The following is a 23211-nucleotide window of genomic DNA, read 5'->3' as shown; positions in this document are numbered from 1 at the left end:
TGTTCACACAGAAAGTTCTTCCTAAGATGATACCAGGCACTCAGCTTTCCTGCCCATTCCCCACCTCTAACTTTAATTTCCACGGTTGTATTATTATTTCCCTTTCATTGTAAATTAACTACAGTCCTTCTAATGGTGTCTGGATTCTGCCGGCTCTGATAACATTTAGTAGTAAATGTAATCTATAATCCTTTCTACTTTCCGCCACTTTAGACTTCCCACTCTTCCTCCTCATCACTGGTCTCACTGTGTAGTCTAGGGCTTGTCTCTCTCTGTCAGCTGTCTAAACACTGAAATCACAGGTGAATGCCACCATTACTGTCAGCTCTACCATTGTATTTATTTATGTTAGCCAAAATCCGGCACTTTCATTATAATTTCCCAAATTAACTGTCTTTTTGCTTTATTTTTTACTCTCAAAGCCCAAAACAAATAAATAATGCCAGGCATGCTGGCACACCATGTAATCCCAGCACTTGGGAGGTGGAGGCAAGAAAATAAGGAGTTCAAGTCTAACCTCAGATGCATGTTGATCTGAGGCATATGAGACCTTCCCCCAGCATAAACAGTGTATGTATGTGTGTGTATATCACTACTATGTTTGTTGAAGAAGCAAACAGACTGATTATTAAGTTCAGTGACTCAGTAGATATTAAACTAACATCTGAAGCCTGGTTCACTTGGGGACTACAGATGTGGCTCAGTGGTTATCTAGCACCTGAGGGCCAAGGCTCCATTTACCCACTGTAGGAAAAATTTCATTTTGGGTTTTATTTCTTGCACACTGGGACAGCTGACAATTCGAGTAGCTAGTGTCTTGTAAATTCAGAAACAACATCTTAAAAAAACAAATTGAAACTTACTGACGTGTTCTCTTTGCTACCACATCATCTATCAGCTGTTCTGTGTTCAACTGGGTCTGAACCTAAAAGGAAAATAAAGACAGCAAAACCCCCCGGCAGATCTCATAGAAAACAGAGTATTTAAGTCCAATCGGCCACCATGTGAAAACACAACCCGGGGTCAACATGAGCATAAACTCAGGAAGCCTGTGATATGCTGGCAACACCTCTGTTGGGGTTCACCGGATTAGAAAAGGTTCAGACACAAGTTTATTAGTAAAGAACCAAGGTAAATTATTATATCAGCAAGAACAGACAAGAAATAGAAAAAAACATGTATCAACAGAAAGAATTAATCTAGTGTCTTGTTTTTCACATTAATAGGCCAAGCCTCTGATTCCTAAAGGACCCCTGTGAGTAGAAACAGCACAAGCAGGGCTTTCTAATACCTTCAGGCCTCTTCTGAAAAGAAAAGTTGCCTGACGAGTGTCTTTCTGATGACTTAATTTATTTCCACTCCTGGTAAAATTAGCTGGAATGTTATTTCTGCAACAAAAAAACATGTATTAGTGATCTCAGCCACTTTGCTTTTAAATATGTTAAGGAAAAATAAGCAAAAACAGTTAAATCCATAAGCTTAAAATGTGATAAGCATGCAATATAGACTCCAATTTGCTTTCTTATTTATACAAAGCTATTAAATTATATTTACAAAATTCCCTCTGTAGTATACCATATAACAACTTGGTTTTGAACTAGTGTAATTCCCAAATGTTCTACTCTCTAATATTTTACATCCTATGAAGACATTTACAAAATTATATTTTAGTTCTATTATTTCCTGTATTTGTTTTTAAAATTATAATTTAGTACAAAGAAAATCGTACCTAGATGCATTCAGAGCCAAACTGAAAACCATAAATAAAGAGCTGTGGCTGGATAGAGGGCTCAGAAGCTAAGAACACTGGCTGTTCTTTCCAGGGGACCTGAGTTTGATTCCCAGCACCCACATAGTGGCCCACAACAATCTAACTCCAGGGAGACCTGGCAATCTTTCCTGACTTCTAGGCACTGCACACATGTGATGCACAGACATACATGAAGGCAAAACACTCATACACAGCAAACAAAAATAAATCTTTTTAAAAAAGGGGTTGGAAAAACGACCTCTACTGCTCTTGCCTTCTTTTTTGTCTCCCTTCATAAATACACAGTAAGGGATATAATTAAATGGTAGAGCACTTGCTGAGTGCATGTGAGGCCTTGGGCAATCACAAGTATGGCAAGTGGAAAAACCTGCCAAACATAAACACATAAAACCCAGAGGTACATATGTATATAAGGTAGATTAGTATGTTCTCTGACCCAGCAAAATGCCTCCGCAGGAGAATGCATTTGCCATGCCTCACTGAGAACATGACTTCCATGCCTAACACACATAAAGGTGAAAGGAAAAACCCAACCTGTCAGAGCTGTCTTCTGACCTCTACACATGCTCTGGGGCACGTATGCACACAATAATTAATAGCTCAAGTTACACTCTACTTTTCAATTCTTTCATACATGGAACAGCGCACATATATTATAAATTATAATTACCATTACATAACGAAATACTTAAAAATTCTACCTAAATCTCATTTCTAACTTTCAGAGGTTCAAATGCAAATTTCTAACACAATTAATACAGGAATCTCATGTAACAATAACATTCTAATTTGCAAAGAACCCTTTTCCCAAAAGATACCACCAAATGATTTCCAAAATAATTAGGTAGAACTGCAATTTGATTACTACATGTTTATATGGTAATGAAAAGACCTCAATCCAAGTTGTATTTATCATGTCATTTTCTGTAAGAGAAAAATAATAGCACTTGAAATTCAAATGATGATGATGATGATGATGATGATGATGATAATGTAACTTCACAGATTATCAGGAAGAATATCCTAATAATTCATAAATTTTAGAGGTTTTTATGCTCTTAAATTTAGTCTAAAAGCAATTTCACTTTAGGAAACATCCATGTTCCCTAGGGGAGGCGCCTGCCTGAGTCCTAGCCCTGAATGGCAGAGGAGGCAGAAGAATCCCTACACATTTGAGCACAGTTTGGCCTACAGAGTTACCGAGCTACACCAGACTATGGGGTGGGGGGCCAAACCAAACCCAGAAATATCTACATAGCTCTGTAGCTTTCCTGTCCCCAACTATGCCCCATAGTTTAGTAAGAGTCAAAGGCTAAAAAAAAAAAAAAAAAAAAAAAAATCAATTCAGCTTTCAGAACTGGTTCAATAACTCTGACCCAAGTGCTAGGATTTTCACCACAATGATACTTTACAATTTTATTTTAGATGTTAAAGGAGGAAAAGAAGCAGTGAAGTCCACTTGGCCCCAAGTCAGATGACCCAGGCTAAATCCCTGCAACCACAGGGTAGAAAAAAGAACTAGTTATCTCAAGCTGTCCTCTGACCTCCACATATGCATCATGGTACACACACACACACACACACACACACACACACACACACACACACTTACTTAAAAGTGATACTTTTAAAAAAAAAAGGTTATATTAATGAAATTCCTTAATATTACTGTGTCTGAAAAGTAAGAAAGTTACTGCTTCCTATGTTAGCTTTTGGATACATATTCCAAGTATCTATTTCTTCTTTATTTTCCAGTGTTAAGGATAAAACCCTGGGCCACATGCTAGCTAAGTGCACTGGGTCACACCTCCAGCAAGGAAGTAGCTATATTGAAATGACCAGGTAACTTTAAGAAACACTGTAAATCCAATCTTCTGAACATCTATCAAGGAAAGTATTTTGTACACTGTGATGGTTAATCTCCAATGGCAAATTGGTAGGATTTATAATCATTATGGAAAGAAATCTGTGGACATGTCTGGGAAGAATTCTTTAGATTAGATTAAAATGAAGTTGGAAATCTATCCACCAAAGGGAGAAAGACCCCTTCTACAAGGGTCCTCCCTTCAGTTGCTGTTGTCAGATACTCTGGCCCAGCAACAAGACAAGTGACAGACACAGATAGTTTACATAGCACCCCCCTTCCGCCTGAGTACTTACTTTCTGTTTAACTGATTCGGTCTCTTGAGAACGGCAACGGGTTTCCTTTGCACTTCATTTTGTCTCAGAAGGCTTGTCTTCCTTTTTAATGCTGGAAAATACCGTTCTATATTCTTTTAAGAGGGAAGACAACTGTGTTAATCAAACTGCCATTTGTCATATGCCTTACTACAATAAAGACTTATTTGGTTGTTATTTTTTGTTTTTTTGAGATAGAGTCTCACTGTGTAGCCCTGGCTACCCTGGAACTCATTACGTAGACCAGGCTGGCCTTGAACTCACAGAGATCCACCTGCTTCTGTCTCAGGAGTGTTGGGGATAAGACATGTGCCGACATGCCTAACATTTCTTAATGCTCAATGGCAGAGCCCTAAAACTGCTTCAATACAGTAAGGAAGATGGAGAAATTAAAATTACTTGAAATTTTCATAAATGACTGAAAAGATGACAATCATATTACATGTAAAATACAGATAAAATGGTGTGGGAAGGTGAACTGGTGATGGAAGAAATGTTACCCCTCACTCAAGAAAACAATCAGAGGCACTGAAGAGTCTCGGGTGACTGGGGAGGAGTAATGCCTTGAAGGGAATTGTGACAAACACCCCCCCACACACACTCCCCGGTTTCTGGCCGTGAGGTGAGCATTTTGCTCCATTAGTCTCCTGCCATGACCTATTTCACCAGAGCCCAGAGCTATGTGCTCTGCTGCTCCACCACTCAGCAGTACAACCCTAAAACAAGGCAAAACCAAACCCTGCTCCTTAGTTACTTCAAGTGCTTTAGTACAACAATAAAAAGTCGACTAACACATTATGTAAGACGATAAAGGCCAATTTCCAAAACAAGTACATAAAAAGAGGTTTTAATAAAAGATATTAAACTATAATTAACGGGGTGGGATTTAATAAAATCAAACATGTGATATGTCTTTTCTTTCCTTCAAATATATAAAGTATATCCATCCTAAAACCCTAATTCAAGTTTCCACATTTTCTACAAAGATGTCTCCAAACTCGTTAACTGAATACATTATCTTATACATTATCTGTATTTTCCTATTGCTTTAGTCATGAGAAGTCCTTAATAAACATGACAATGATTTTAAAAACAGTCCTTAAATATTTCCTTGCATATTTAACTTGGATTTGTTGTTTTTTCCTCCCCTTCCCCTCTTCTTCCTGCCAGGGTCCCTCGGCATTTTCCTTGCTAGCCTGGTACTCACTAGGTAACTCACGGAGAACTCTGCTTCTGCCTCCTGAGTGCCGAGTTTAAAGGCGTGTACCACAACACCTAGCCTATGTATTTTTCTTTTTCTTTTTTTTTTAAGATGTATTTATTTCATGTATGTGGGTACACTGTCACTGTCTTTAGACACACCGGAAGAGGGCAAGAGGTGCCCATCTTTACAGATGGTTGTGAGTTACTGTGTGGTTGCTGGGGATTGAACTCAGGACCTCTGGAAGGGCAGTAGTCAATGCTCTTAACCGCTGAGCCATCTCTCCAGCCCCCGTGTTTGTTTTCTTGGGACAGGATTATACTGTGTAGCCCCAGCTAGCCTCAAGTCTCACACTCACAATCTCCCAACTTCCATAGTCTCTAAGTGCTAGGATTATGAGGGGATCCACAGTTGGCTCCATTTTTGTTTTAAACAGATCTTTATTCATTTACTTATGTGTGTGGCACACACATGTGTGGATGGACATATATTTCTGTACACGTGAGTGAGTGAGTGTGTGTGTGTGCGCGCGTGTGTGTGTGTGTGTGCGCGTGTGCGCGCGCGCGCGCGCGTGCATGCGTGCGTGCGTGGAGGACAGAGGCCAATGTCAGGTATCTTCTTCAACAGCTCTTGGCTTTATTTATTTGTTTATTCCAGACAAATTGACTGGGTGGTCAGCAAGGCCCAGGGATCAACCTGCCTCCCTTCTCCACTTCTCAGATTACGCTGCTTTATGTGGACTGCCAAGTGCACATGCTTGCACAGCAAATGCCATCCTGAACCATCTCCCTAGCACTGCCCCACTGATTGTTAGAGGTTATTTACAAATGAAGGAGACATAGAAAGGAAAACAATTATCAAAAAAAAAAGCCCCACAAAGTCAGACTGCAATCCCAATCCAAGCGTTTTACTTATTTATGAATACTGTGTTTGGGTATGAAGTATGTGCATATGCATACATGTGCTTCCAGACAACACAAGAGGCTGCCAGAGCCTCTGGAGCTGAAGTCCCAGGTGATCCTAAATCTGATGTCGGTGCTGGGAGCTGACCTCGGGCCATCTGCAAGAGCAGTGTGTTCTCAGCCCAGGAGCAATCTCTGCAGCTCCTACCTCAAGCTTCCCAAGTGAGAACGCCAAGGGTTATTTTACAGATAAACGTCAAGTGCTCCTCTATGAAACATAATTTCTCCTGTAAAGTACCTTCCATGCTATAGTGTTATTTGTTATAAATTAATTTTTAGATTTATTTATGCCAAGTATGGTGGTGAAGTCCTATAATTCAAGCCTCCTTAGTAAATAAAGGCAGGAGGGCTCAGGAGTTCAAGTTATCTTTGGCGATACAGTAAGCTGAACAATCCCCCTCTCAGAGACAGGACAAACTATGTTTAATAAATGTTTATAGATTTTTGTCATTGTTTCTTAAATACAGTAAAACAATTACTTATACAGTATTTATACTGTAATAGGAATTACAGGTAAATAGGATGTCTTAAAGTACATAGGAGAATGGGCATATTTTATATGCAAATACTATACTACCTAAAAGACGTTGAGTCACATATGAAAGACCTTAGTATTAGAGAAGTGTCTGGAACCAATTCCCACAGATATGGAAGAACAACTGTATTTGAGAATGAGGTATATTTATGTATGGCAAAGATATCACTTAGCTATTAAAATGTTTATGTAAGTTCCAAGGTACTTTATCTAAAAATAAAAATCAATTTGGGCATGGTATCATACACCTTTAATCCCAACCCTTGGGAGGAAGAGGCAGGTCAATTTTGTGAGTTTGAGTTCCAGTACAGGCAGGGCTACGAAACAGAGGGCTGTCTTAAACAAACAAACAAACAAATAATTTTAAATATACAAATAAGGAGAGCATAAGCATGAAGGACGTGCCTGTAATTACAGCATTTGGGAGGTAAAGGCAGGAGTCTAAGGCTAGCTTTGGCTACCTGAGGTCCTGATTCAAAAAGATAAATTAAAAAACCAAGGCTGGGGATATACTTCAATAGTACAATGGCTGTCTAGTTCTAAGTTTAATCTGTGTCATTCAAAAGAATAAATACCTAACAATCAAAATTCTCTGAAACTGGTAAGATGGCCCTGTGAGTAAAAGAATCTGGTGGGATGGGTTAGGTCCCCAGCTCTGGAAAAAAGGAGAAAAAAAAAAAAAAAATCTGGTGGGCAGATAAATTGATAACCATCAGTTTATCCCCTAGACCCACATAAAGGAAGAAGGAGAGAACAGACTCCCAGAGTTGTCCTCTGACCTTCACAGACACCCAGGTGCATGTGTCTGCACACAAATATTTCTTAAATATTAAAGGGGTAGGAGGCTAGAGAAGACAGCTCAGCAAGTAACAGGACCAGCTGTTCTTACACAGGACACCAATTCAGTTCCCAGCACCCATGACAGGAGGCTTACAACTGGCCGTATCTCCAGATCCAGGGGATCTGACGCCTCTGACCGCCAACGGCACCTGCACTCATGCAAGTGTGCACTTACATTTACAAATAAAATCCTTATTTTTGTTTGAAATAGTCAAAAGGCTCTAAAACTTATTCGTAAAAACATTAGGATAGCCAGGTGTGGTGGTACAGCACTTAAAAGGCACAGACCTCTGTGAACTCAAGGCCAGCCTGGTCTATACAGCAAGCTCTGCAGGCCAGAAAGGACTGCATACCTTAAAGTTCACTAATAAGCATGTGACAGACAGACACAGGTATAAATGGAAAACGGAATCTGGGTCAGGACTAAGCCATCATGTGACATCCTACCTTGTCACTTAGAGGTGGACGATTCATAGGACTTATTCCTTTTCGAATACCAGTTGCTTTCCTGGCAGCAAGGCCAGTGATGACTCCATAAGGACGTCTCTTCCCCGGCAATACTCTTCCTCTACGGCTCACGCTAGTTTTACCAAAACCTACAGAAGGAAAGGATATTAAAAATTCAGAAATGCCAAGATACTTCACTTCTGAAATAAGGTGGTGGACACAGTGACAATGATTAACTCAGGGCCTTCCATGTGCTATGTAAACACTCTACCACTCGAAGAGATCTCAACCCCTAACAGTAACTTCTCAGTAGGACAATCCAAACTACACTTGTGTGATACAGAAGCACTATTTTGTTTTTGAAACAGGGTCTCACTACATAGTCCTCGACAGTCTCGAGAATACTATGAAGATGGGGTAGCCTTGACCTCACAGAAGTTTTCCTGCTTTCCTCCAAACGCTGTGATTATAGGTGTGTTCCACTCCGCTCACAGTGGCCAGTAATTCTATGTGGCTGGTGAATTCTGGAGTATGACCAGTCTGAGCTGAGTTAATGACTGGGTACTTCAGGCTGAAGTGGTGACACAGTGCACATGCTTGGCTAGGGTGATCCCTCGAGCACAGTCACACTTCTCTGTCAGTGTGGATCCGCACTGTAGGCCACTCACTGACAAGTCACAACATGGCTTCTTTCTTTCAGCCCCGCTTTATTCCAACTGCTTTGCTGGAATCTTCACTGGAACTTATTTTAAACTCGGTGGAATACAAGCATCTTGAGTTTGCTTTTCTGTTACATGGCTCTCCAATTTAAATACTTTTTCTAATTTAAAAAAAAATGCCCATTATATATATATCAAAGAACAAAATCAATTTTAAAAGCCTAAAAGAAGTGTAATGTAGATATTCCAAAAACCAAAATTTAGCTTTAACTATTTAATTTTAGCTTTAAGTTATAAATATTATATTTAAGTATTATCACATGGTAAGTAAGCATTCTGTACTAGTTAAGTACAGAAAAAGTGAGCTGAATCAACTTTTTACATCGGCTAAATTTATACTTGTGTACTATTTTATAGGCTATATTAATATTATACAATGAATATTATTCCATGTTTTATATCTTTTTTATTATATTACTTTTAAATATGCTACACTCAACCTAACCGACTTAGTAATCATCTCAGTTACCTTTTTGCCTTTTGACACAGGGTTTCTCTAGGTAGTTCAGGCCGACTTCTAACTTACTATGTAACAAAATCACCTTTAAGCTTCATCTCAGCTATTCCTAAAGTTTTTGCACACGTCCACATAACATGCCAGGCCACAGAATGATGCAAACTCCTAATAATTTATATTTACATTACAAAAACATCCCAAATGAATTCATTTATTTGTACTTCTAGAAGCCTAAGATAGAATTCTCTTTTTCTATATTATTAACAACTTTTAAAAACTTTTATCTTTGAAAAATGTTTTGCGTACTATATTTTTTTAAAGATTTATTTTTGTTTTATGTGTACAAGTGTTGTCTGCAGAAGTCAGAAGAAAATGCCAAGCCCCTTGAACTGGAGTTACAGATGGCTGTGAGGCAGCTTGTAGGTGCTAGAGAAGAAGCTGGTTTTCTCAAGGAGCAGCCAATGTTCTTAACCACTCACTGATGTCTGCAGCCCCTGTGTATTCCACTCTCACTAAACACCCTTGTTCTACTCGGCTATTCTTATTTTCATTAGTACGTTTTACTTCTTTTTGCTTGGAGCTAAACCTAAAGCCTTGTCAATGGTAGTGAAGCATTCAGTAACTAGTCATACTCTCAGCCCCTTTTTATCTGTATTGATTAGTATTTTTATATGTATTGCTTTATTTGTAATTGGATTACCAATGAAAATAAACCTGCATCTCTGGTTTTTTAGCTATTTATATTCTTTCATTATCAATGTTCATGAAACAGATTTTGTTGTTTTTAATAAAATAGAGTCCTATATGCTTGATTTACCAAACGAAGACTCGGGAGCCAGATGCTGGGGTGAAAGCCTGCGAGCTCAGGCAGGCAGAGAAAGCACCTAGCTCACCTTCCTACTCCACTGATGTCCCTGAAGGAAAGGGCTCCTTCTCCTTCTCCTTCTCCATGCTGTCTTAAATACCCTTCAGCTCAAACACCCTCCTTTTTCTCTCCTGGCTTTCCCATGTTCACTCCCTGCCAACTGGCTGCTTCATCTGCCTCCCGTGCTCCAGTTGACTTTCTTTCGCTCTTGTTTATGATCAGCTATTGGTTAAAGGTGTGTGCTAGCACCCAACCAGACCACAACAATAAACAGGTTTTTCCGGCTCACAACAGCAGAGGCAAGTGGATCTCTGGGAGTTCTAGGCTAGACTGGTCTATATAGTGAGTTCCAGTACAGCCAGAGTTATGTTGAAAGACCCTGTCTTAAGAAAAACAACTCAAACAAACAAACAAACAAATGGGGAATTACATTTATTTATAATTAACTTTATGCATCTTTATATTATTTCACCATACAAATATTTTTGTGTCACTGTTAGCTAAGTGAAATTTTGTTTTGCACATTTCTTTCTCATACTTATCACTAGATATTCTATGTACGTTATCAATCATATAAAAATTCATTTCTCCTGGGCTGGAGAGATGGCTCAGCAGTTAAGAGCACTGACTGCTTTTCCAGAGGTCCTGAGTTCCATCCCCAGCAACCACATGGTGGTTCACAACCATGTAATGGGATCAGATGCCCTCTTCTGGTGTGTCTGAGAACAGCTACAGTGTATTCATATAAATAAATTAAATCTTTAAAAGAAAATTCATTTCTCCTAATAAGTTTTAAGCTGTCCCTCATAGTGTCATAGAAAGTTACTACAGTCTTAATTGCTACTATTTTTTTTGGTGGTGCTAAGGATAAACCCAGAGTGGCGTGCATGCCAGGCCAGAGCACTATCATGAAGCTCCCATAGTCCTGCCCCCATAGTCCCTAATTACTACGTTCTTTTTCTGGGGCTGGGGATTCAGTTCAGTGTTTTACAGAAGCTAGACAAGTATTCTACCACTGAGCCACATCCCAAAACTCTTCTTCCTTCACGTAAATAGTCCTTCATTGCTTTCATGTTGCACGTATGTACACACACACACACACACACACACACACACACACACACACACACACACGATTCTGCTTATGAGAGAAAACATGTAGTATTTATCTTCCTTTTTAATAAACTATTACATGGAACTCAGCTATATAATCTTTTGCATTATCCTTCTGGAGGCTTTTCTTTTCCCCATGGTACCAGAGATTGAATTCAAAATCTTGTAAATGCTATGCACCAGCTCTATCCCTGAGCTGTACCTCTAGCTCCAAATTCTGTAGTTTTTAACCTTAGGATTTCTGGGTGACAATTATGTCATTTCCAAATGACATCGTCATCTTACTTTCTCAACTTTTTACAATTTCTTTTTTTTTTTAAACAATACTTGTATTTTGGGGTTTTTTTTTTTGTTTGTTTGTTTGTTTGTTTTGTTTTAGATGTAGGAGTACTCTGCTTGTACATCTGCATGCCAGAAGAGGGCATCAGATCCCTTCACAGATGGTTGTGAGCCACCATGTGGTCGCTGGGAATTGAACTCAAGGTCTCTGGAAGAGTAAGTCAGTGTGCTTAACCACTAAGCCATGGCACCAGCCCTTAAAATTTCTTAATGCAACAGTCAGAAATTTTTAGAAAATTAGCTAAGGAATTATGGAACTAAGGAACTATTAGCTAAGGTAATGATGGGAAATCTTAACTCTGATTTTGGGGAGAATGTATATGATAAAGGGAAGTCTCAATTCTGATTTTTAGAGTGGAAAGGTTTTAGGGTAACATCTGCGACATAGAACAGGTTTTTATAACAAAAATCTCATTGTAAAAACTAAGATTAAAATTAAAATAGTTTTCTTTACTGTAGAATTTCTCAGGACTAATATGTACTGTAGATCTCAAAGAGACCAGCAATAGCATATGTCATCCCAAAGCTTATGTAACTCTTGAACCTTTTTGTGTGAGTCCCCTTATCAGAAATTTTAAGACAGAGTATAAGATAGGAAAGCCTGTTATGCTATGGGGGTGTATTAATCACTACTAATTTATCATCTCTCAGCTCCCACAGCTCACCCTTTACTATCTGCCTCTTAGGGGGACAGAACTATTTGATCAGTGAGCACAACTCCTTGTCAGTAGAGGACTGCTTGGAGACTCTAGGAAATGAGAGAACTTTTCTTCCAGGTGCCAGTGTGCTCCTCATGGTTGGTCCTGAGGCACAGGACTTGCTCAGCTTCTCCTAGGTATCATTTACCTCAGGGCTCAGATCGTAACCCCACAAAAGGGTGGCTCTTCTGATGCCTCATGGATCAAATCAAATCTGATTCATTATATCAGGCTTTCTCCTGGCACAATACTCATGTGACATTTGTAAAACTGTAAATCTAAAACTTTATGTTCTATGTGCATGAGCGCGCGCGTGTGCGTGTGTGCATGTGTGTGCCTGTGCTGGCAAGAGCAGCCAGTGCTCTTTACTGCTGAGCCATGCGTGCTGTGTCTTTCTTCTTCCCTCCCTTTCCTTTACTGCCGTCAGCTTGCCTCAACTTTGATTGTTGGATTTTTGTTGTTGTTTGGGGTTTTGTTGTGGCTGTTTTTCTGTTTGTCTGTCTGCTTGAGATGGTCTCACTAACCTAGACCACTCTGGCCTTCCAGCAAGCAGAGGCCTACAGATGCTGACCTTACAGCCATGCTTACTATGCCCACCTGTGACATTTCTTTTCTTTTTTCTTTTTCTTTTTTTCCCCATCTTTATTAACTTGAGTATTTCTTATTTACATTTCGACTGTTATTCCCTTTCCCGTTTTCCGGGCCAACATCCCCCTAACCCCTCCCCCTCCCTTTCACTAAGAGTGTTCCCCTCCCCATTCTCCTATTACCGCCCTCCCCCCAACAATCATGTTCACTGTGTGACATTTCTTTAAACTCTATCTTCTCTAAGTTATTTGTTACTAGAAATTAATTCTTTAAAGTAAGAGAATGTATCTTTATGCATTCGCCAAACCAGGCATTTAAAACACACTTATTAATAAATACTGTTTTTGGTTAGTCCGAACTCTAAACAATTACTTCAAGACAAAAAATATAAACATTTATAATGATACATTAAATATGGTGCACTGAATAACAACTGTAAAGGAATCTTTAATATAAATCAATAGAATTACACACTTTTTCTAACAGCTAAATACCTGTCACAGAATGTATACCAGGTCGAGCTATTTAAAGAATTCTCAGAGGCTGGAGGCATGGCTCAGCTGCTAAGAGCATCTGCTGCTCCTCCAGATTAGCAAGTTTAGTTTCCAGAACCCAAGCCAGGGGGCCCACAGCCACATGAGCCACATGGAACTCCAGCTCCAGGGTCTCCAATACCTACTCCCATCAGCAACGACACTCACATGTACACAACCTACATATAGTTAAAGATAAAACAAATCTTAAGAGAACACTGAGTTTCTTATGAAGTCCAGTGTCAGTAATATATTTTTAAAAACATGCTGGTATATACCTGTTAAACATGTAAGTTATACTCTATTGGAGTTTAATTTTTACTTTTCAAAATACAGAAAAATTAAGTTGGTTAATTTGTCAAAGTTATTTTTATTCACACGAAAAAGATATTTCTTTTTATTTGAACAAAGGTTCAATGATGCTGATATAGCTGCTAAAAAGTTAATTTATAATATATGTGCTAAATTATTGTTCCCAGTCTATTTTAGAACAAAATGATTACAGGTAAAGCAACTATGAGGGTCTCAGAAAATAACTATATATGTATGTATTTTATCTAATTATACCTACAACAATCAACTTAGAGTGTGGCCTCTGGAAAATTTTCAAATAAAGCTCTTGGATGGTACGGCAGAGTTTGGAGGAAAGCTGGGCATGGTGGCACATGCCTTTGATCTCAGTACTCAGGAAGCAGGGGCAGCCAGATCTCTGTGAGTTCGAGGCCAGCCTGGTCTACATAGCTAGTTATGGCTACACAGTGAGATGCTACCTTATATAAATCAATCAATCAATCTGCCTACTGGTATTTTCTTTTTTTTTTTTTTTTTTTTTGGTTTTTTTTTTCGGAGCTGGGGTTCGAACCCAGGGCCTTGCGCTTCCTTGGCAAGCGCTCTACCACTGAGCTAAATCCCCAACCCCTAGTATTTTCTTTACAGAACAGCAGTCTTCACACAGTAAAGGGTTCTCGTTTATAAAGTGAGTTTGCTTCCTGTAATACTTAAGACATGCTTTTATTCAAATCCAGAATTTTCTAGTGACCAGAGCAGTTCCACAATAGTGTAAATTATCTTGTGGTGCAGTATGCTCGTCTACTGAACAAATTCAAGCTGAAGTCACTTCTCATCAGACTATCACTACGGAAGGAAAACAGGACCACATGCTATGTAAGACCTTTGGCAAATCTAAGCTCTAAAATAAGTAGTTTAATAATTTAAACTGCTTATAAACTGGGATTACTTTTTTTTTTTTTTAAAGATTTATTTTGTATATGTGAGTACATTGTCATTGTCTTCAGACACACCAAAAGAGGGCATCAGATCCCATTACACATGGTTGTGAGCCACCATGTGGTTGCTGGGATTTGACTCAGGACCTCTGGAAGAGCAGTCAGTGCTCTTAACTGCTGAGCCATCTCTCCAGCCCCTGGGATTACTTTTAAGCAACTTAGCATTTTAAGGAACAATCAATCAATGGCTATTTTAGGAAATAATGTTTTTCTAGGTTTTTAGAATTAAACAAGAAACTCTGAGAGTACTGGTGTATTCCATCCAGGTTTTCAGTCTATGGCTGAACATATTACACTGAGTCCATAGATAGCAGCGCTTTAGACCTCACCGGAACTCTGCTGGACTCCCCACCGCACTCTCATCCTGAGTTGCCGGGCACCACTTTGCTGGAGTCTTCTATTCAGTCTTGGAAAACTTTGCTTCTTTCCTTCCTTTCTATTCAATTTGATAATTTCATCTACAAAAATAAAATAGAATAAAATAAAAAAGTAATACCATAATTATTTTAACACAATGAATAAAATTGCTTGGTCTTATTTATAGCCAATAGATTCCTCTTGTGTCCCTAAATTAGTTAGTCCCCACTATTGTCTTCACTGTCTCAGACAGTGTGTGGCCAAGGCTGGTTAAGAACCTGCTATAGAGCTTAGGTGGCCTGGATCCCCAGGACTCCCAAGCCCATCCTACACATCAATCAACCATTTTGCCTGATGAAATGCTTGGGGAACAAAGGTTTTCTCGAAAAGTTCCAACCAACAGACAAAGACAGACCTACCAACTGATGAACTCTACCAGGGAGAGGGACAGGAGGGTAGATTCAGCTCAGCAATAGTGTTTACCTAAAACATACAAGTCTTGGGTTCCAACCCAGTACTGCAAACAACAAAATGTCTCCTCTTACTGTTATGCACGATGGCACATGTCTAGAGTTGCAGCAAAAGGAGGCAGAGGCAGGAAAGTCAGAAGTTCACGGCCAGCTTTGACTAAAGATCGAGTCTGAGGTGAGCTTGGGTTCTCGCAGTGATATCTCAACAAAACCCAACCAACCAACTCAAAATAACAACAACAAAACCCCCAAAAGTCCAATTTTTTAAATTCACCTGAATTCAGAAAACATTTACTGGATGTGCAGTTTATGCAATTCATTCACATGTAAGACTATTGTAAGGGGAAAGTGTAAGACAGCCCCCATTCTCAGTAAGCTTAAGTTTTTAGAAAAACATAAATAACTTGCAAATAGCAAGCAAATGAACAAGTATAATAAAGGAATGGCAATTTGGTTCTGTTCATCTCTAGCAAAGCCATTCATAATTCTCTCTATTCTGACCTCACCAACTCTATTATAAGTTTCACTATTTCCAAAAACACCTTCAAACAGCCTCAAATTAACTCATACTGTGTTAATAGCACAACAAACAATGTAAGTATGAGAAAACATTAAATTCCTATTAAGTGTCAAAGGTGACTAAGAACCAACAATATACTCATTCAAAAAAGTATCTGGCACCAGGAAGATGGCTCCATAAATAAAGGCAGCTACCATCAGGCCAGATGGTCCAAGTTTATTACCAGGACCCAAATGGTAAAAGAAGGCGGCTGATTCTCCACAAGCTATTCTGATTTCCACACTCATACTGTGGTGTGCAAACCTAGACACACAGACACACAGACAGACAGTCGCGCATGCATGCGCGCGCACACACACACAAGTATTTAAACAAAGAGGTATCTAAACTCAGCTGGGTGTAGTGGTACACACTTGTGATCCCACTTGACAGAATGAGCAGGAGGGCTGCTGTACTCTTTAAGGCCAGCCTTGGCTACACAGTGCTACTCTATCTCAAGAAAGACAGAGGAGGAAAGGAAGGAAGGAAAGGGAAGGATGGAAAATTCTCTAGTCCCAAAACCCAGTGTTATTGTGGTGACTGACAAAGCAAATAACCAAAGAAACTAAACTGTCAACAGCTAAAGCTAAAAGCTAATTCCAATCATTTTATCAAATTACATTAACCATAACTGTATCGATATAATTAGTTTTTCCTAAATCAGTGAAGGAAATATGATTTTTAAGGATCATCTTTCCTTCTTTCTTTTGTTCATTCTGGTTTTTGGGGTTTTTTTTTTTTGTTGTTTTTTTGTTTTGATTTTTCAAGTCATGGTTTCTCTCTATGTAGCACTGGCTGTTGTGAACTCTGTTTGTAGACCAAGCTGCCTTCAAAATCATAGAGATCCGAATGCCTCACTCAGCCTCCCAAGTATTGGGATAAAAGGCCTGCGCTAGCATGTCTGGCTTATTGGTCATTTCTTACACGATTTATATTATTTCTCCCATAAGTTGTCCTCTGGCCTAAATGCACAAAGCAACATGCATCCACATATACACAAAAACAAATATATGTAATTTAAAGCACTTCAAAGTGCCATTTTCCTCTTGAGACTCATCTCCAACTGCAAACTAGCTCACTAAATTTAACAACACAAGGGCTTTGGGTGTAGTTCATGGTAGAGTGCTCCCTAGAATATGTAAGAACCTAGGTTTGATCCTCAATGCCAACTTATAAGATAAAAGATACTAAAAATTGTTTGTTAGTCATGCTCCCTCACTGAAGAAAAGTACCAACACCCCCCCCCCCAAAAAAAACTAGAAAGAAAGGCTTTGGGAGATAAAGGGGCAGAAAGAAAGGCTTTGGGAGAAGAGGGGGTAGGTGGGAGACCATCCTTTCAGAGGTTTCATTCAGTCTGCGGTCACCTGGCCCTGTTGTTGCCAAACCTGTCATGACAAACAGCATTGTGATGGAAGGGCGTGGAGGGGAAGCAGGCTACCTCCACTGCCTCTTGACATCCAGGCAAAGAAGTGGCTGCCACCCTTCAAAGGCACACCTTTACTAACTGCCTTCTCCAACCCGGCCCTACCTCACCTAAACAGCCCATTCAATTATGAATTTATCAGTGTCTAATCCTGACTTCATGATTCAATCACTTTCCACAGCTCTGCCAGCTGGCAAAACCAGGCCTTCTACATAGGAGCCCTTTGGGAGACACTATTTAAACCATAACACTAGGTTTAAACAAAGGTTTCATAGAAATAAGTGCTCACTGAGAACAAAATGAGAAAGACATTGTTTTCCCTTCACCTACTTTCCAGCAGCTATCTACAACCTCAAAACTTTGAGACTATACCCAATGAATTTGGTCAGGAGAGTAGGGGCAAAAGAGGTGTTGATTTTGACAACTTGGGTAATTTCGCTATTGTTTCTTGTTTCTGAGACAAGGTTCCATTCAATATGTATCCCTGGCTGGCCCAGATAGAGTAGGCTGGCTTGGGACTCAGAGCTCTACCTTCCTCTACCTTGAAACTGCTGGGATGAAAAGTTACAATGCCCAACATACAAGAGTAATGTTTACTTAGAGTAATTTTAAATATAACTGGAATTAATTTAAGATGAAGTCTCACTAGCCTGAAATTCATGATCCTCCTGCCTTATCTTCCAGATTGACAGATTACTAATATATAACACAATTCTTGCCACAACTAAAAATTAAAAATAGGAAGACATATTATCTAAGTCCTCAAAGTTTTTTAATATGAAAGAAGCTCATGGCCCCTCCTACCTAGTGAGTAGACAGGGTAAACATTAGAAGAAAAAAGATCCATTACAATGAACTAATCATAATGAACTGCATCGTATTCTCTGGGGCTGGAGGACACATCAGCAGTTAAAAGCACTTACTGCCACCAATAGCAGCACTCTGGTGGCAGAGGCAGGTGGACCTCTGAGTTCAAGGCCAGCCTGGTCTACAGAGCAAGTTCCAGGACAGCCAGAACTACACAGGAACCCCGTCTCAAAAAATAAAAAACAACAAAAAAGAGCACTTGCTGCTCTTCCGGAAGACCCAGGTTTAATTCCCTGTGTCACAACTCAAGTTCCAGCGGATCTGACCCCTCTTCTGCTTTCTACAGGCACCAGGCCGGCACCCATGTGGTAAACACTTATACACATAAAATAAGTATTTTATCACTTAATGAAAGGAAACATTTCTTCCATGGCACTGTATATGTGTATGTGTGAGATAATTATAGTGCACTGAGTTATTCTTACAACAACCCCATGAAAAGTGTTACAGTATTTCTAAATTAAAAAACTGAGCCAATGTCAGTTATTAGTTAAGTTGGTAGATACTCTATAAATCTGGTAAAGAAAAGAAAACCATATTCATGGAGAGCTTTGGGGCTGCTTGGCAGGAATCCGACACTGGGCCAGGACAAGGAAGTTAGCTCAGGCAGGAATCTGATTTGGGGCTAGAACAAGGTAGGCTTCAGGCAAGAGTATGACTTTGGGCCAGGACAGGGAAGTAGGCTCGGGTATCTTGGTCATCTTGATAAGCCCCTAGAAACAGTGGTCATGGGACTTTGTTTATTGCCTTGCTCATTACCTAACCTAGAACTGACATTACTTGCATGTAATTAAAATGGTATACAAGCAGATTGGGGAAATATAAACCCGCCTCACCCTCAGAATTGGCTAGGGTCACAGTATTGTCTAATTGTCTTTTTTCTTTTTAATCCTCACTCCTGCCCTGGAGAATCTGTTGACTGTCTGAGCTGGTTTGGTCACATATTCTAAAATGTTGGGGGGGAGGGTTGGGGGAGGGTCCTCACTATGCCACCCTGGCTGGCCTGGAACTTGCCTCAAACTCAGAGATCTATCTGCCTGACTCAGGTTCTCTGCTGGGATTATAGGACCTGGTAAGACTATCACAAACTCTAAGATTCTCGCTAAAAGACAAGCACCTGACAGACTGACATACTTTCCTGAGGAAAGGACAGCCCTATTTCAGCTCTCCATAGCACTAGTTTTCTACTTTCAAGAAGAAGCAGCCTCTTTAATTGATGTCCTATTTATCAAACGATACATACAAAGGGTATAGAGGGATGGCTCAGTCAGTAAAGTATTTACCCAACAAGCATGAAGACCCAAGTTCAATCTCCAGCACCCATACACAAAGCTGGGTACTGTGGCACAAGTCTGCAATTGCAGCAATGGGGAGGCAGGGAGGCAGACACAGGATCCCAGTCAGACTGGCCAGAAGATGGGCTTCAGGTTCAGTGAGACCCTGCCTCATAAAGGTAGACAGTGACTGAAGACACCAGATGTCAACTTCTGGCATCCACACACACTAAAAACATACAAAATACAAGATGGCTCAGTGGGCAAAAGCCTGATGATCTGAGTTTAATCTCTGGAACCAATGGCAGAAGAGAACCAGTAACTCTTGGAGGTCCTCTGACCTCCACATAGGTGCTGCCACATGTATACATTTTGTACACAGAGAGAGGGGAGAAACAGTATTTTTAAAGAAACACAAAACTATGAGCTCCTAAAATGTACTGGCTGTGGAAATAGATGTTTAACAATTCCTATAACATCTATAGATTGAAGCTCTAAAGTCAGACTGAAATCCTGACTTCTACTGACTACACCTCATACGACTCTGAACAAATCATGTCTCTACCTCAGACTCCTGCAAATGAGAATTACAATAAGAGTACACACACACACACACACACACACACACACACACACACACACACACACACACACACACACCCTATTATATATAGTGCAGGTGTGTCTAAAAGACAGAGCCTTTAATTCTAGAGGCAGTTAGGTAATTCTCTGTGAGTTTGAGGTCACTCTGGTCTACAGGTCATCCTGGTTGCAGGCCAGCCAGGGATACATAGTAAGACCTTGTCTCAGAAAATAAGACAGACAGACATAGCATTTACTGTCCACCAAATATTGCTCCAAGCAGTTTTCATTTGCCTATTGATCCATTTAATATAGCAATTTTGTGAGGTAGTTGCTATCGCCTCTTTTAGGCTTTTATTTTTAATAATGTGTATATGACTGTGGATTTGTGCATGTGAGCACAGTGTCTCTGGACACCAGGAGAGAATGGGATCTCTAGAACTGGAGTTAGGTTGTAAGCCAAGCTGCCAAAAGTAGGTACTGGGAACAAACTTTGGGTCTTTGCAAGAACAGAATGTGTTCTTAACCACTAAGGTATCTCTCTCACCCCTACTTTCACCTTTTTAGACAATTTGTCCATAGTCACAGGGCTAGTAAATGTCAGAAGCAGGGTGCTCATGAAATAATATGTCTCTACATACTTATCACTAGGAGTACAGCCCTTGTGAGGTTATTAGGACATTAAATTATATTAAATGTTTAGTTTACTATCCAATAAACATTTATACTAATTCATGACTTTCATTCAAATGCTGTCTTTATTTATTTATTTATTTAATTAATTTGAGTTCATTATTGATTAGCCAATGGGATCAGACTAAAGACCAAACTTATTTTTTGATAATTTACAAGTTTAAATATTAGGTTCTGACTTAAGGCAACCCTATAAACCAAGAAAGAGTTCTTAACTGTTGATCAAAAACTTTCCAAGTAACAGAAGAAATAACACAAATATAAAGAAATAACAAGAGTTTCCAGGCCCAGCATGACCCTGAATAACATCCTCAGAACAGGTTACATCTAAGCTCTGTAGTCCCTAAGCCATCAAAGCAGCCAGCCCCTCCTTCCTACTCCAGCCTAGGGACACTGTAAGATGCCCCGACAGGAGCAGTCAAAATGCGGACACCTCTTTGCCTCCTCCCTAGAACTGTCACAGGCGCTGTAGTGGTGGCTTGTCTCCTTTCCTCCCTCAGCCTAGAGCCTAGAGGTGGAAAAGGAAATGCGCCATGAAATACAGCTGCAGGAGCTGACCCACAGCAGCAGTCTACAGCTACTTTCCAGCCTCTCTGAGATGGCGCCTCAGCCAAAGGGGCTGTGGTCAGGAAAGACTTCCTATCCTAACCCATGGTCCCCAAAGCAGTGAAAAGGGCTGAAAACCTACCAATCCCTGAGCTTCCCACAAAAACTAACCAATCCCTGAGTAGGAAAACCCACCAATCCTTATTCTGGAAATCTCTGTCGTGAAAAGCTCTGCCCCCTAAGAAACCCTATATAAACTCTGCCTTTTGTCCAATTCCCTGTGTCCTATCTTGGGAGCAGAGGGCAGCCATCCTTGGATCCTCCAATAAATCTCTTGTGAGGTGTGACTGATAAGCAGCCTAGAAGCAATGAAGAGAAGAAGGGAAGAAATGTAGTAGAGCTGAGAGTTCTCAGCTCAGCTGGGAATACCCTCCCCGGGGAGCTGCAAAGGCTTCCTTTCAGAGCTGTGTGGTTCCTGGGCACTCGTGTCTCAGTGTGCCCTTCCACTGGGACACCTTCTCTCCTCTGAGCTGTATGGCTACCAAAGCCCAGGATATCCTTTCATTCGAAAAGAAACACAAGCTCGGTACTAACTTATTTTAAATTTTCAAAGAGGGGTGGTGTGGTGAGAAAAGAGCCAGAAAGAGGAAAAAACAAGACAGCACTGATCCCATTCAATACCATAACTTGACTCTACAAAAATGGAATTACTTTTGGATCTGCTAAGCCAAAGCAAACAGAAGCCTTCTGGATCTGAATTTTTTTCCGGGGGGAAAAAAAAAACCCTCATGCTTTTTTTTTTTACATAATCAGCAGCAAACCACGGCATCCTTTTTATGTATACTGGACCCCATGTTCTACCTGACATTTTATCAATCTGCGTACATCTCTCCCTCCCCACCCCCAACTGGCTAACTTTGAAACCGGGTTAGGGAACACGCTTCAGTAAACACCTAATTCAACACAGTAATACGGTTCTCGCTTAACGACCCCTCTAAGTGGCCGTTCTGGGACCGCGTCCGGGTCCCCAGGCGTTACCAGGGGGCGCCAGTTGGAAATCGCCCGTGCCCAGCGCACTTCTGGGCACTTCTTGTCACACCAGACAAGCCATTCTCGCAGCTGCTGGCTTTAGTCATTTGCAGCCCCAGCCTGGTTCTAAGACCTTTTATAAGGAAAAGCCCCGTGTGGGTGAGCACACGCCGGCCCCGGGTGGCCCCAGAGACCACGTCCCGCCGGGTAAGAAGACAGCACCCACCGACCCTGCGGACCGCCCGGCCCGGCCAGTTCTTGTTACGACGACTCCCTACCCCAGGGTGGGACACGCCGGGGTCGCTCCCGTCCCACCTCCGGGGGTCCCCGCCGGTTCCGCCCACGCGCGACCAAACCCGACAGACAACCGCGGCCAACCGCCCCTTCCCCCACCGAAGCTCCCGCCCCCTCCCCCACCACGCCGCGGCCACCCCGGTCCCTCACCCAGGGACATATCGATTTTGTCGAGGTTCTCATTGCTCCGTGCTTTCGGCGCCGGCGGCGTGGTCGCCGTGGCTCCCACCAACCGGGTGCCAAACCGGTTCATGACTGGGGATGCGGCGTCGGAGCAGTCAGCCGGGAAGGCCACAGTCGCAGGCCCGCCGCCTCCCACTCACGCACGCAGACTAGCTGCAGCGCAGAGCGCGCACGCGCGCTGCCGGCGCCCTCGCCCTCCCACCCACAGCAGCGGGCGGGGAGAGAAACTACCGAGACGAACTGCGGGCCAGAGCGGCCCACGCGAAACTGACGCCTAGCGGCCCTCGCCGGTGCGGGGCGACGTACTAGAGCCTCAGCTTCGGGCGCTGGGAGTAGCCACTATCCTAGCGCCTCGACGGTCCACATCATTGGCAGCGCCTCCGAAACCGAGTCTGAAACGCA

General features: G+C 41.1%; 1 protein-coding gene across 2 annotated transcripts in view; it reads right to left on the bottom strand.

Moving 5' to 3' along the window:
* Window positions 1-22974, bottom strand: part of Fyttd1 (forty-two-three domain containing 1) — a 28974-nt gene extending 6000 nt beyond the window's left edge. Inside the window, exons 1-6 of one of the 2 annotated variants that reach the window (XM_032900120.1) lie at window positions 22777-22974; window positions 14862-14990; window positions 7935-8083; window positions 3932-4044; window positions 1292-1388; window positions 864-925 (exon numbers count right to left, since the gene is read on the bottom strand). In XM_032900120.1, the coding sequence (XP_032756011.1) occupies window positions 864-925; window positions 1292-1388; window positions 3932-4044; window positions 7935-8083; window positions 14862-14990; window positions 22777-22879 (653 nt within the window). In that variant the 5' untranslated portion in view covers window positions 22880-22974. The remainder of the gene's footprint in view (window positions 1-863; window positions 926-1291; window positions 1389-3931; window positions 4045-7934; window positions 8084-14861; window positions 14991-22776) is intronic. The other variant, XM_032900121.1, reaches the window with a different exon arrangement.
* Window positions 22975-23211: the final 237 nt, after the last annotated feature.

This window comes from Rattus rattus, chromosome 4, assembly GCF_011064425.1.
Source record: "Rattus rattus isolate New Zealand chromosome 4, Rrattus_CSIRO_v1, whole genome shotgun sequence".
NCBI lineage: Eukaryota > Metazoa > Chordata > Mammalia > Rodentia > Muridae > Rattus > Rattus rattus.
This window is presented reverse-complemented; position numbering and strand designations above follow the sequence as displayed.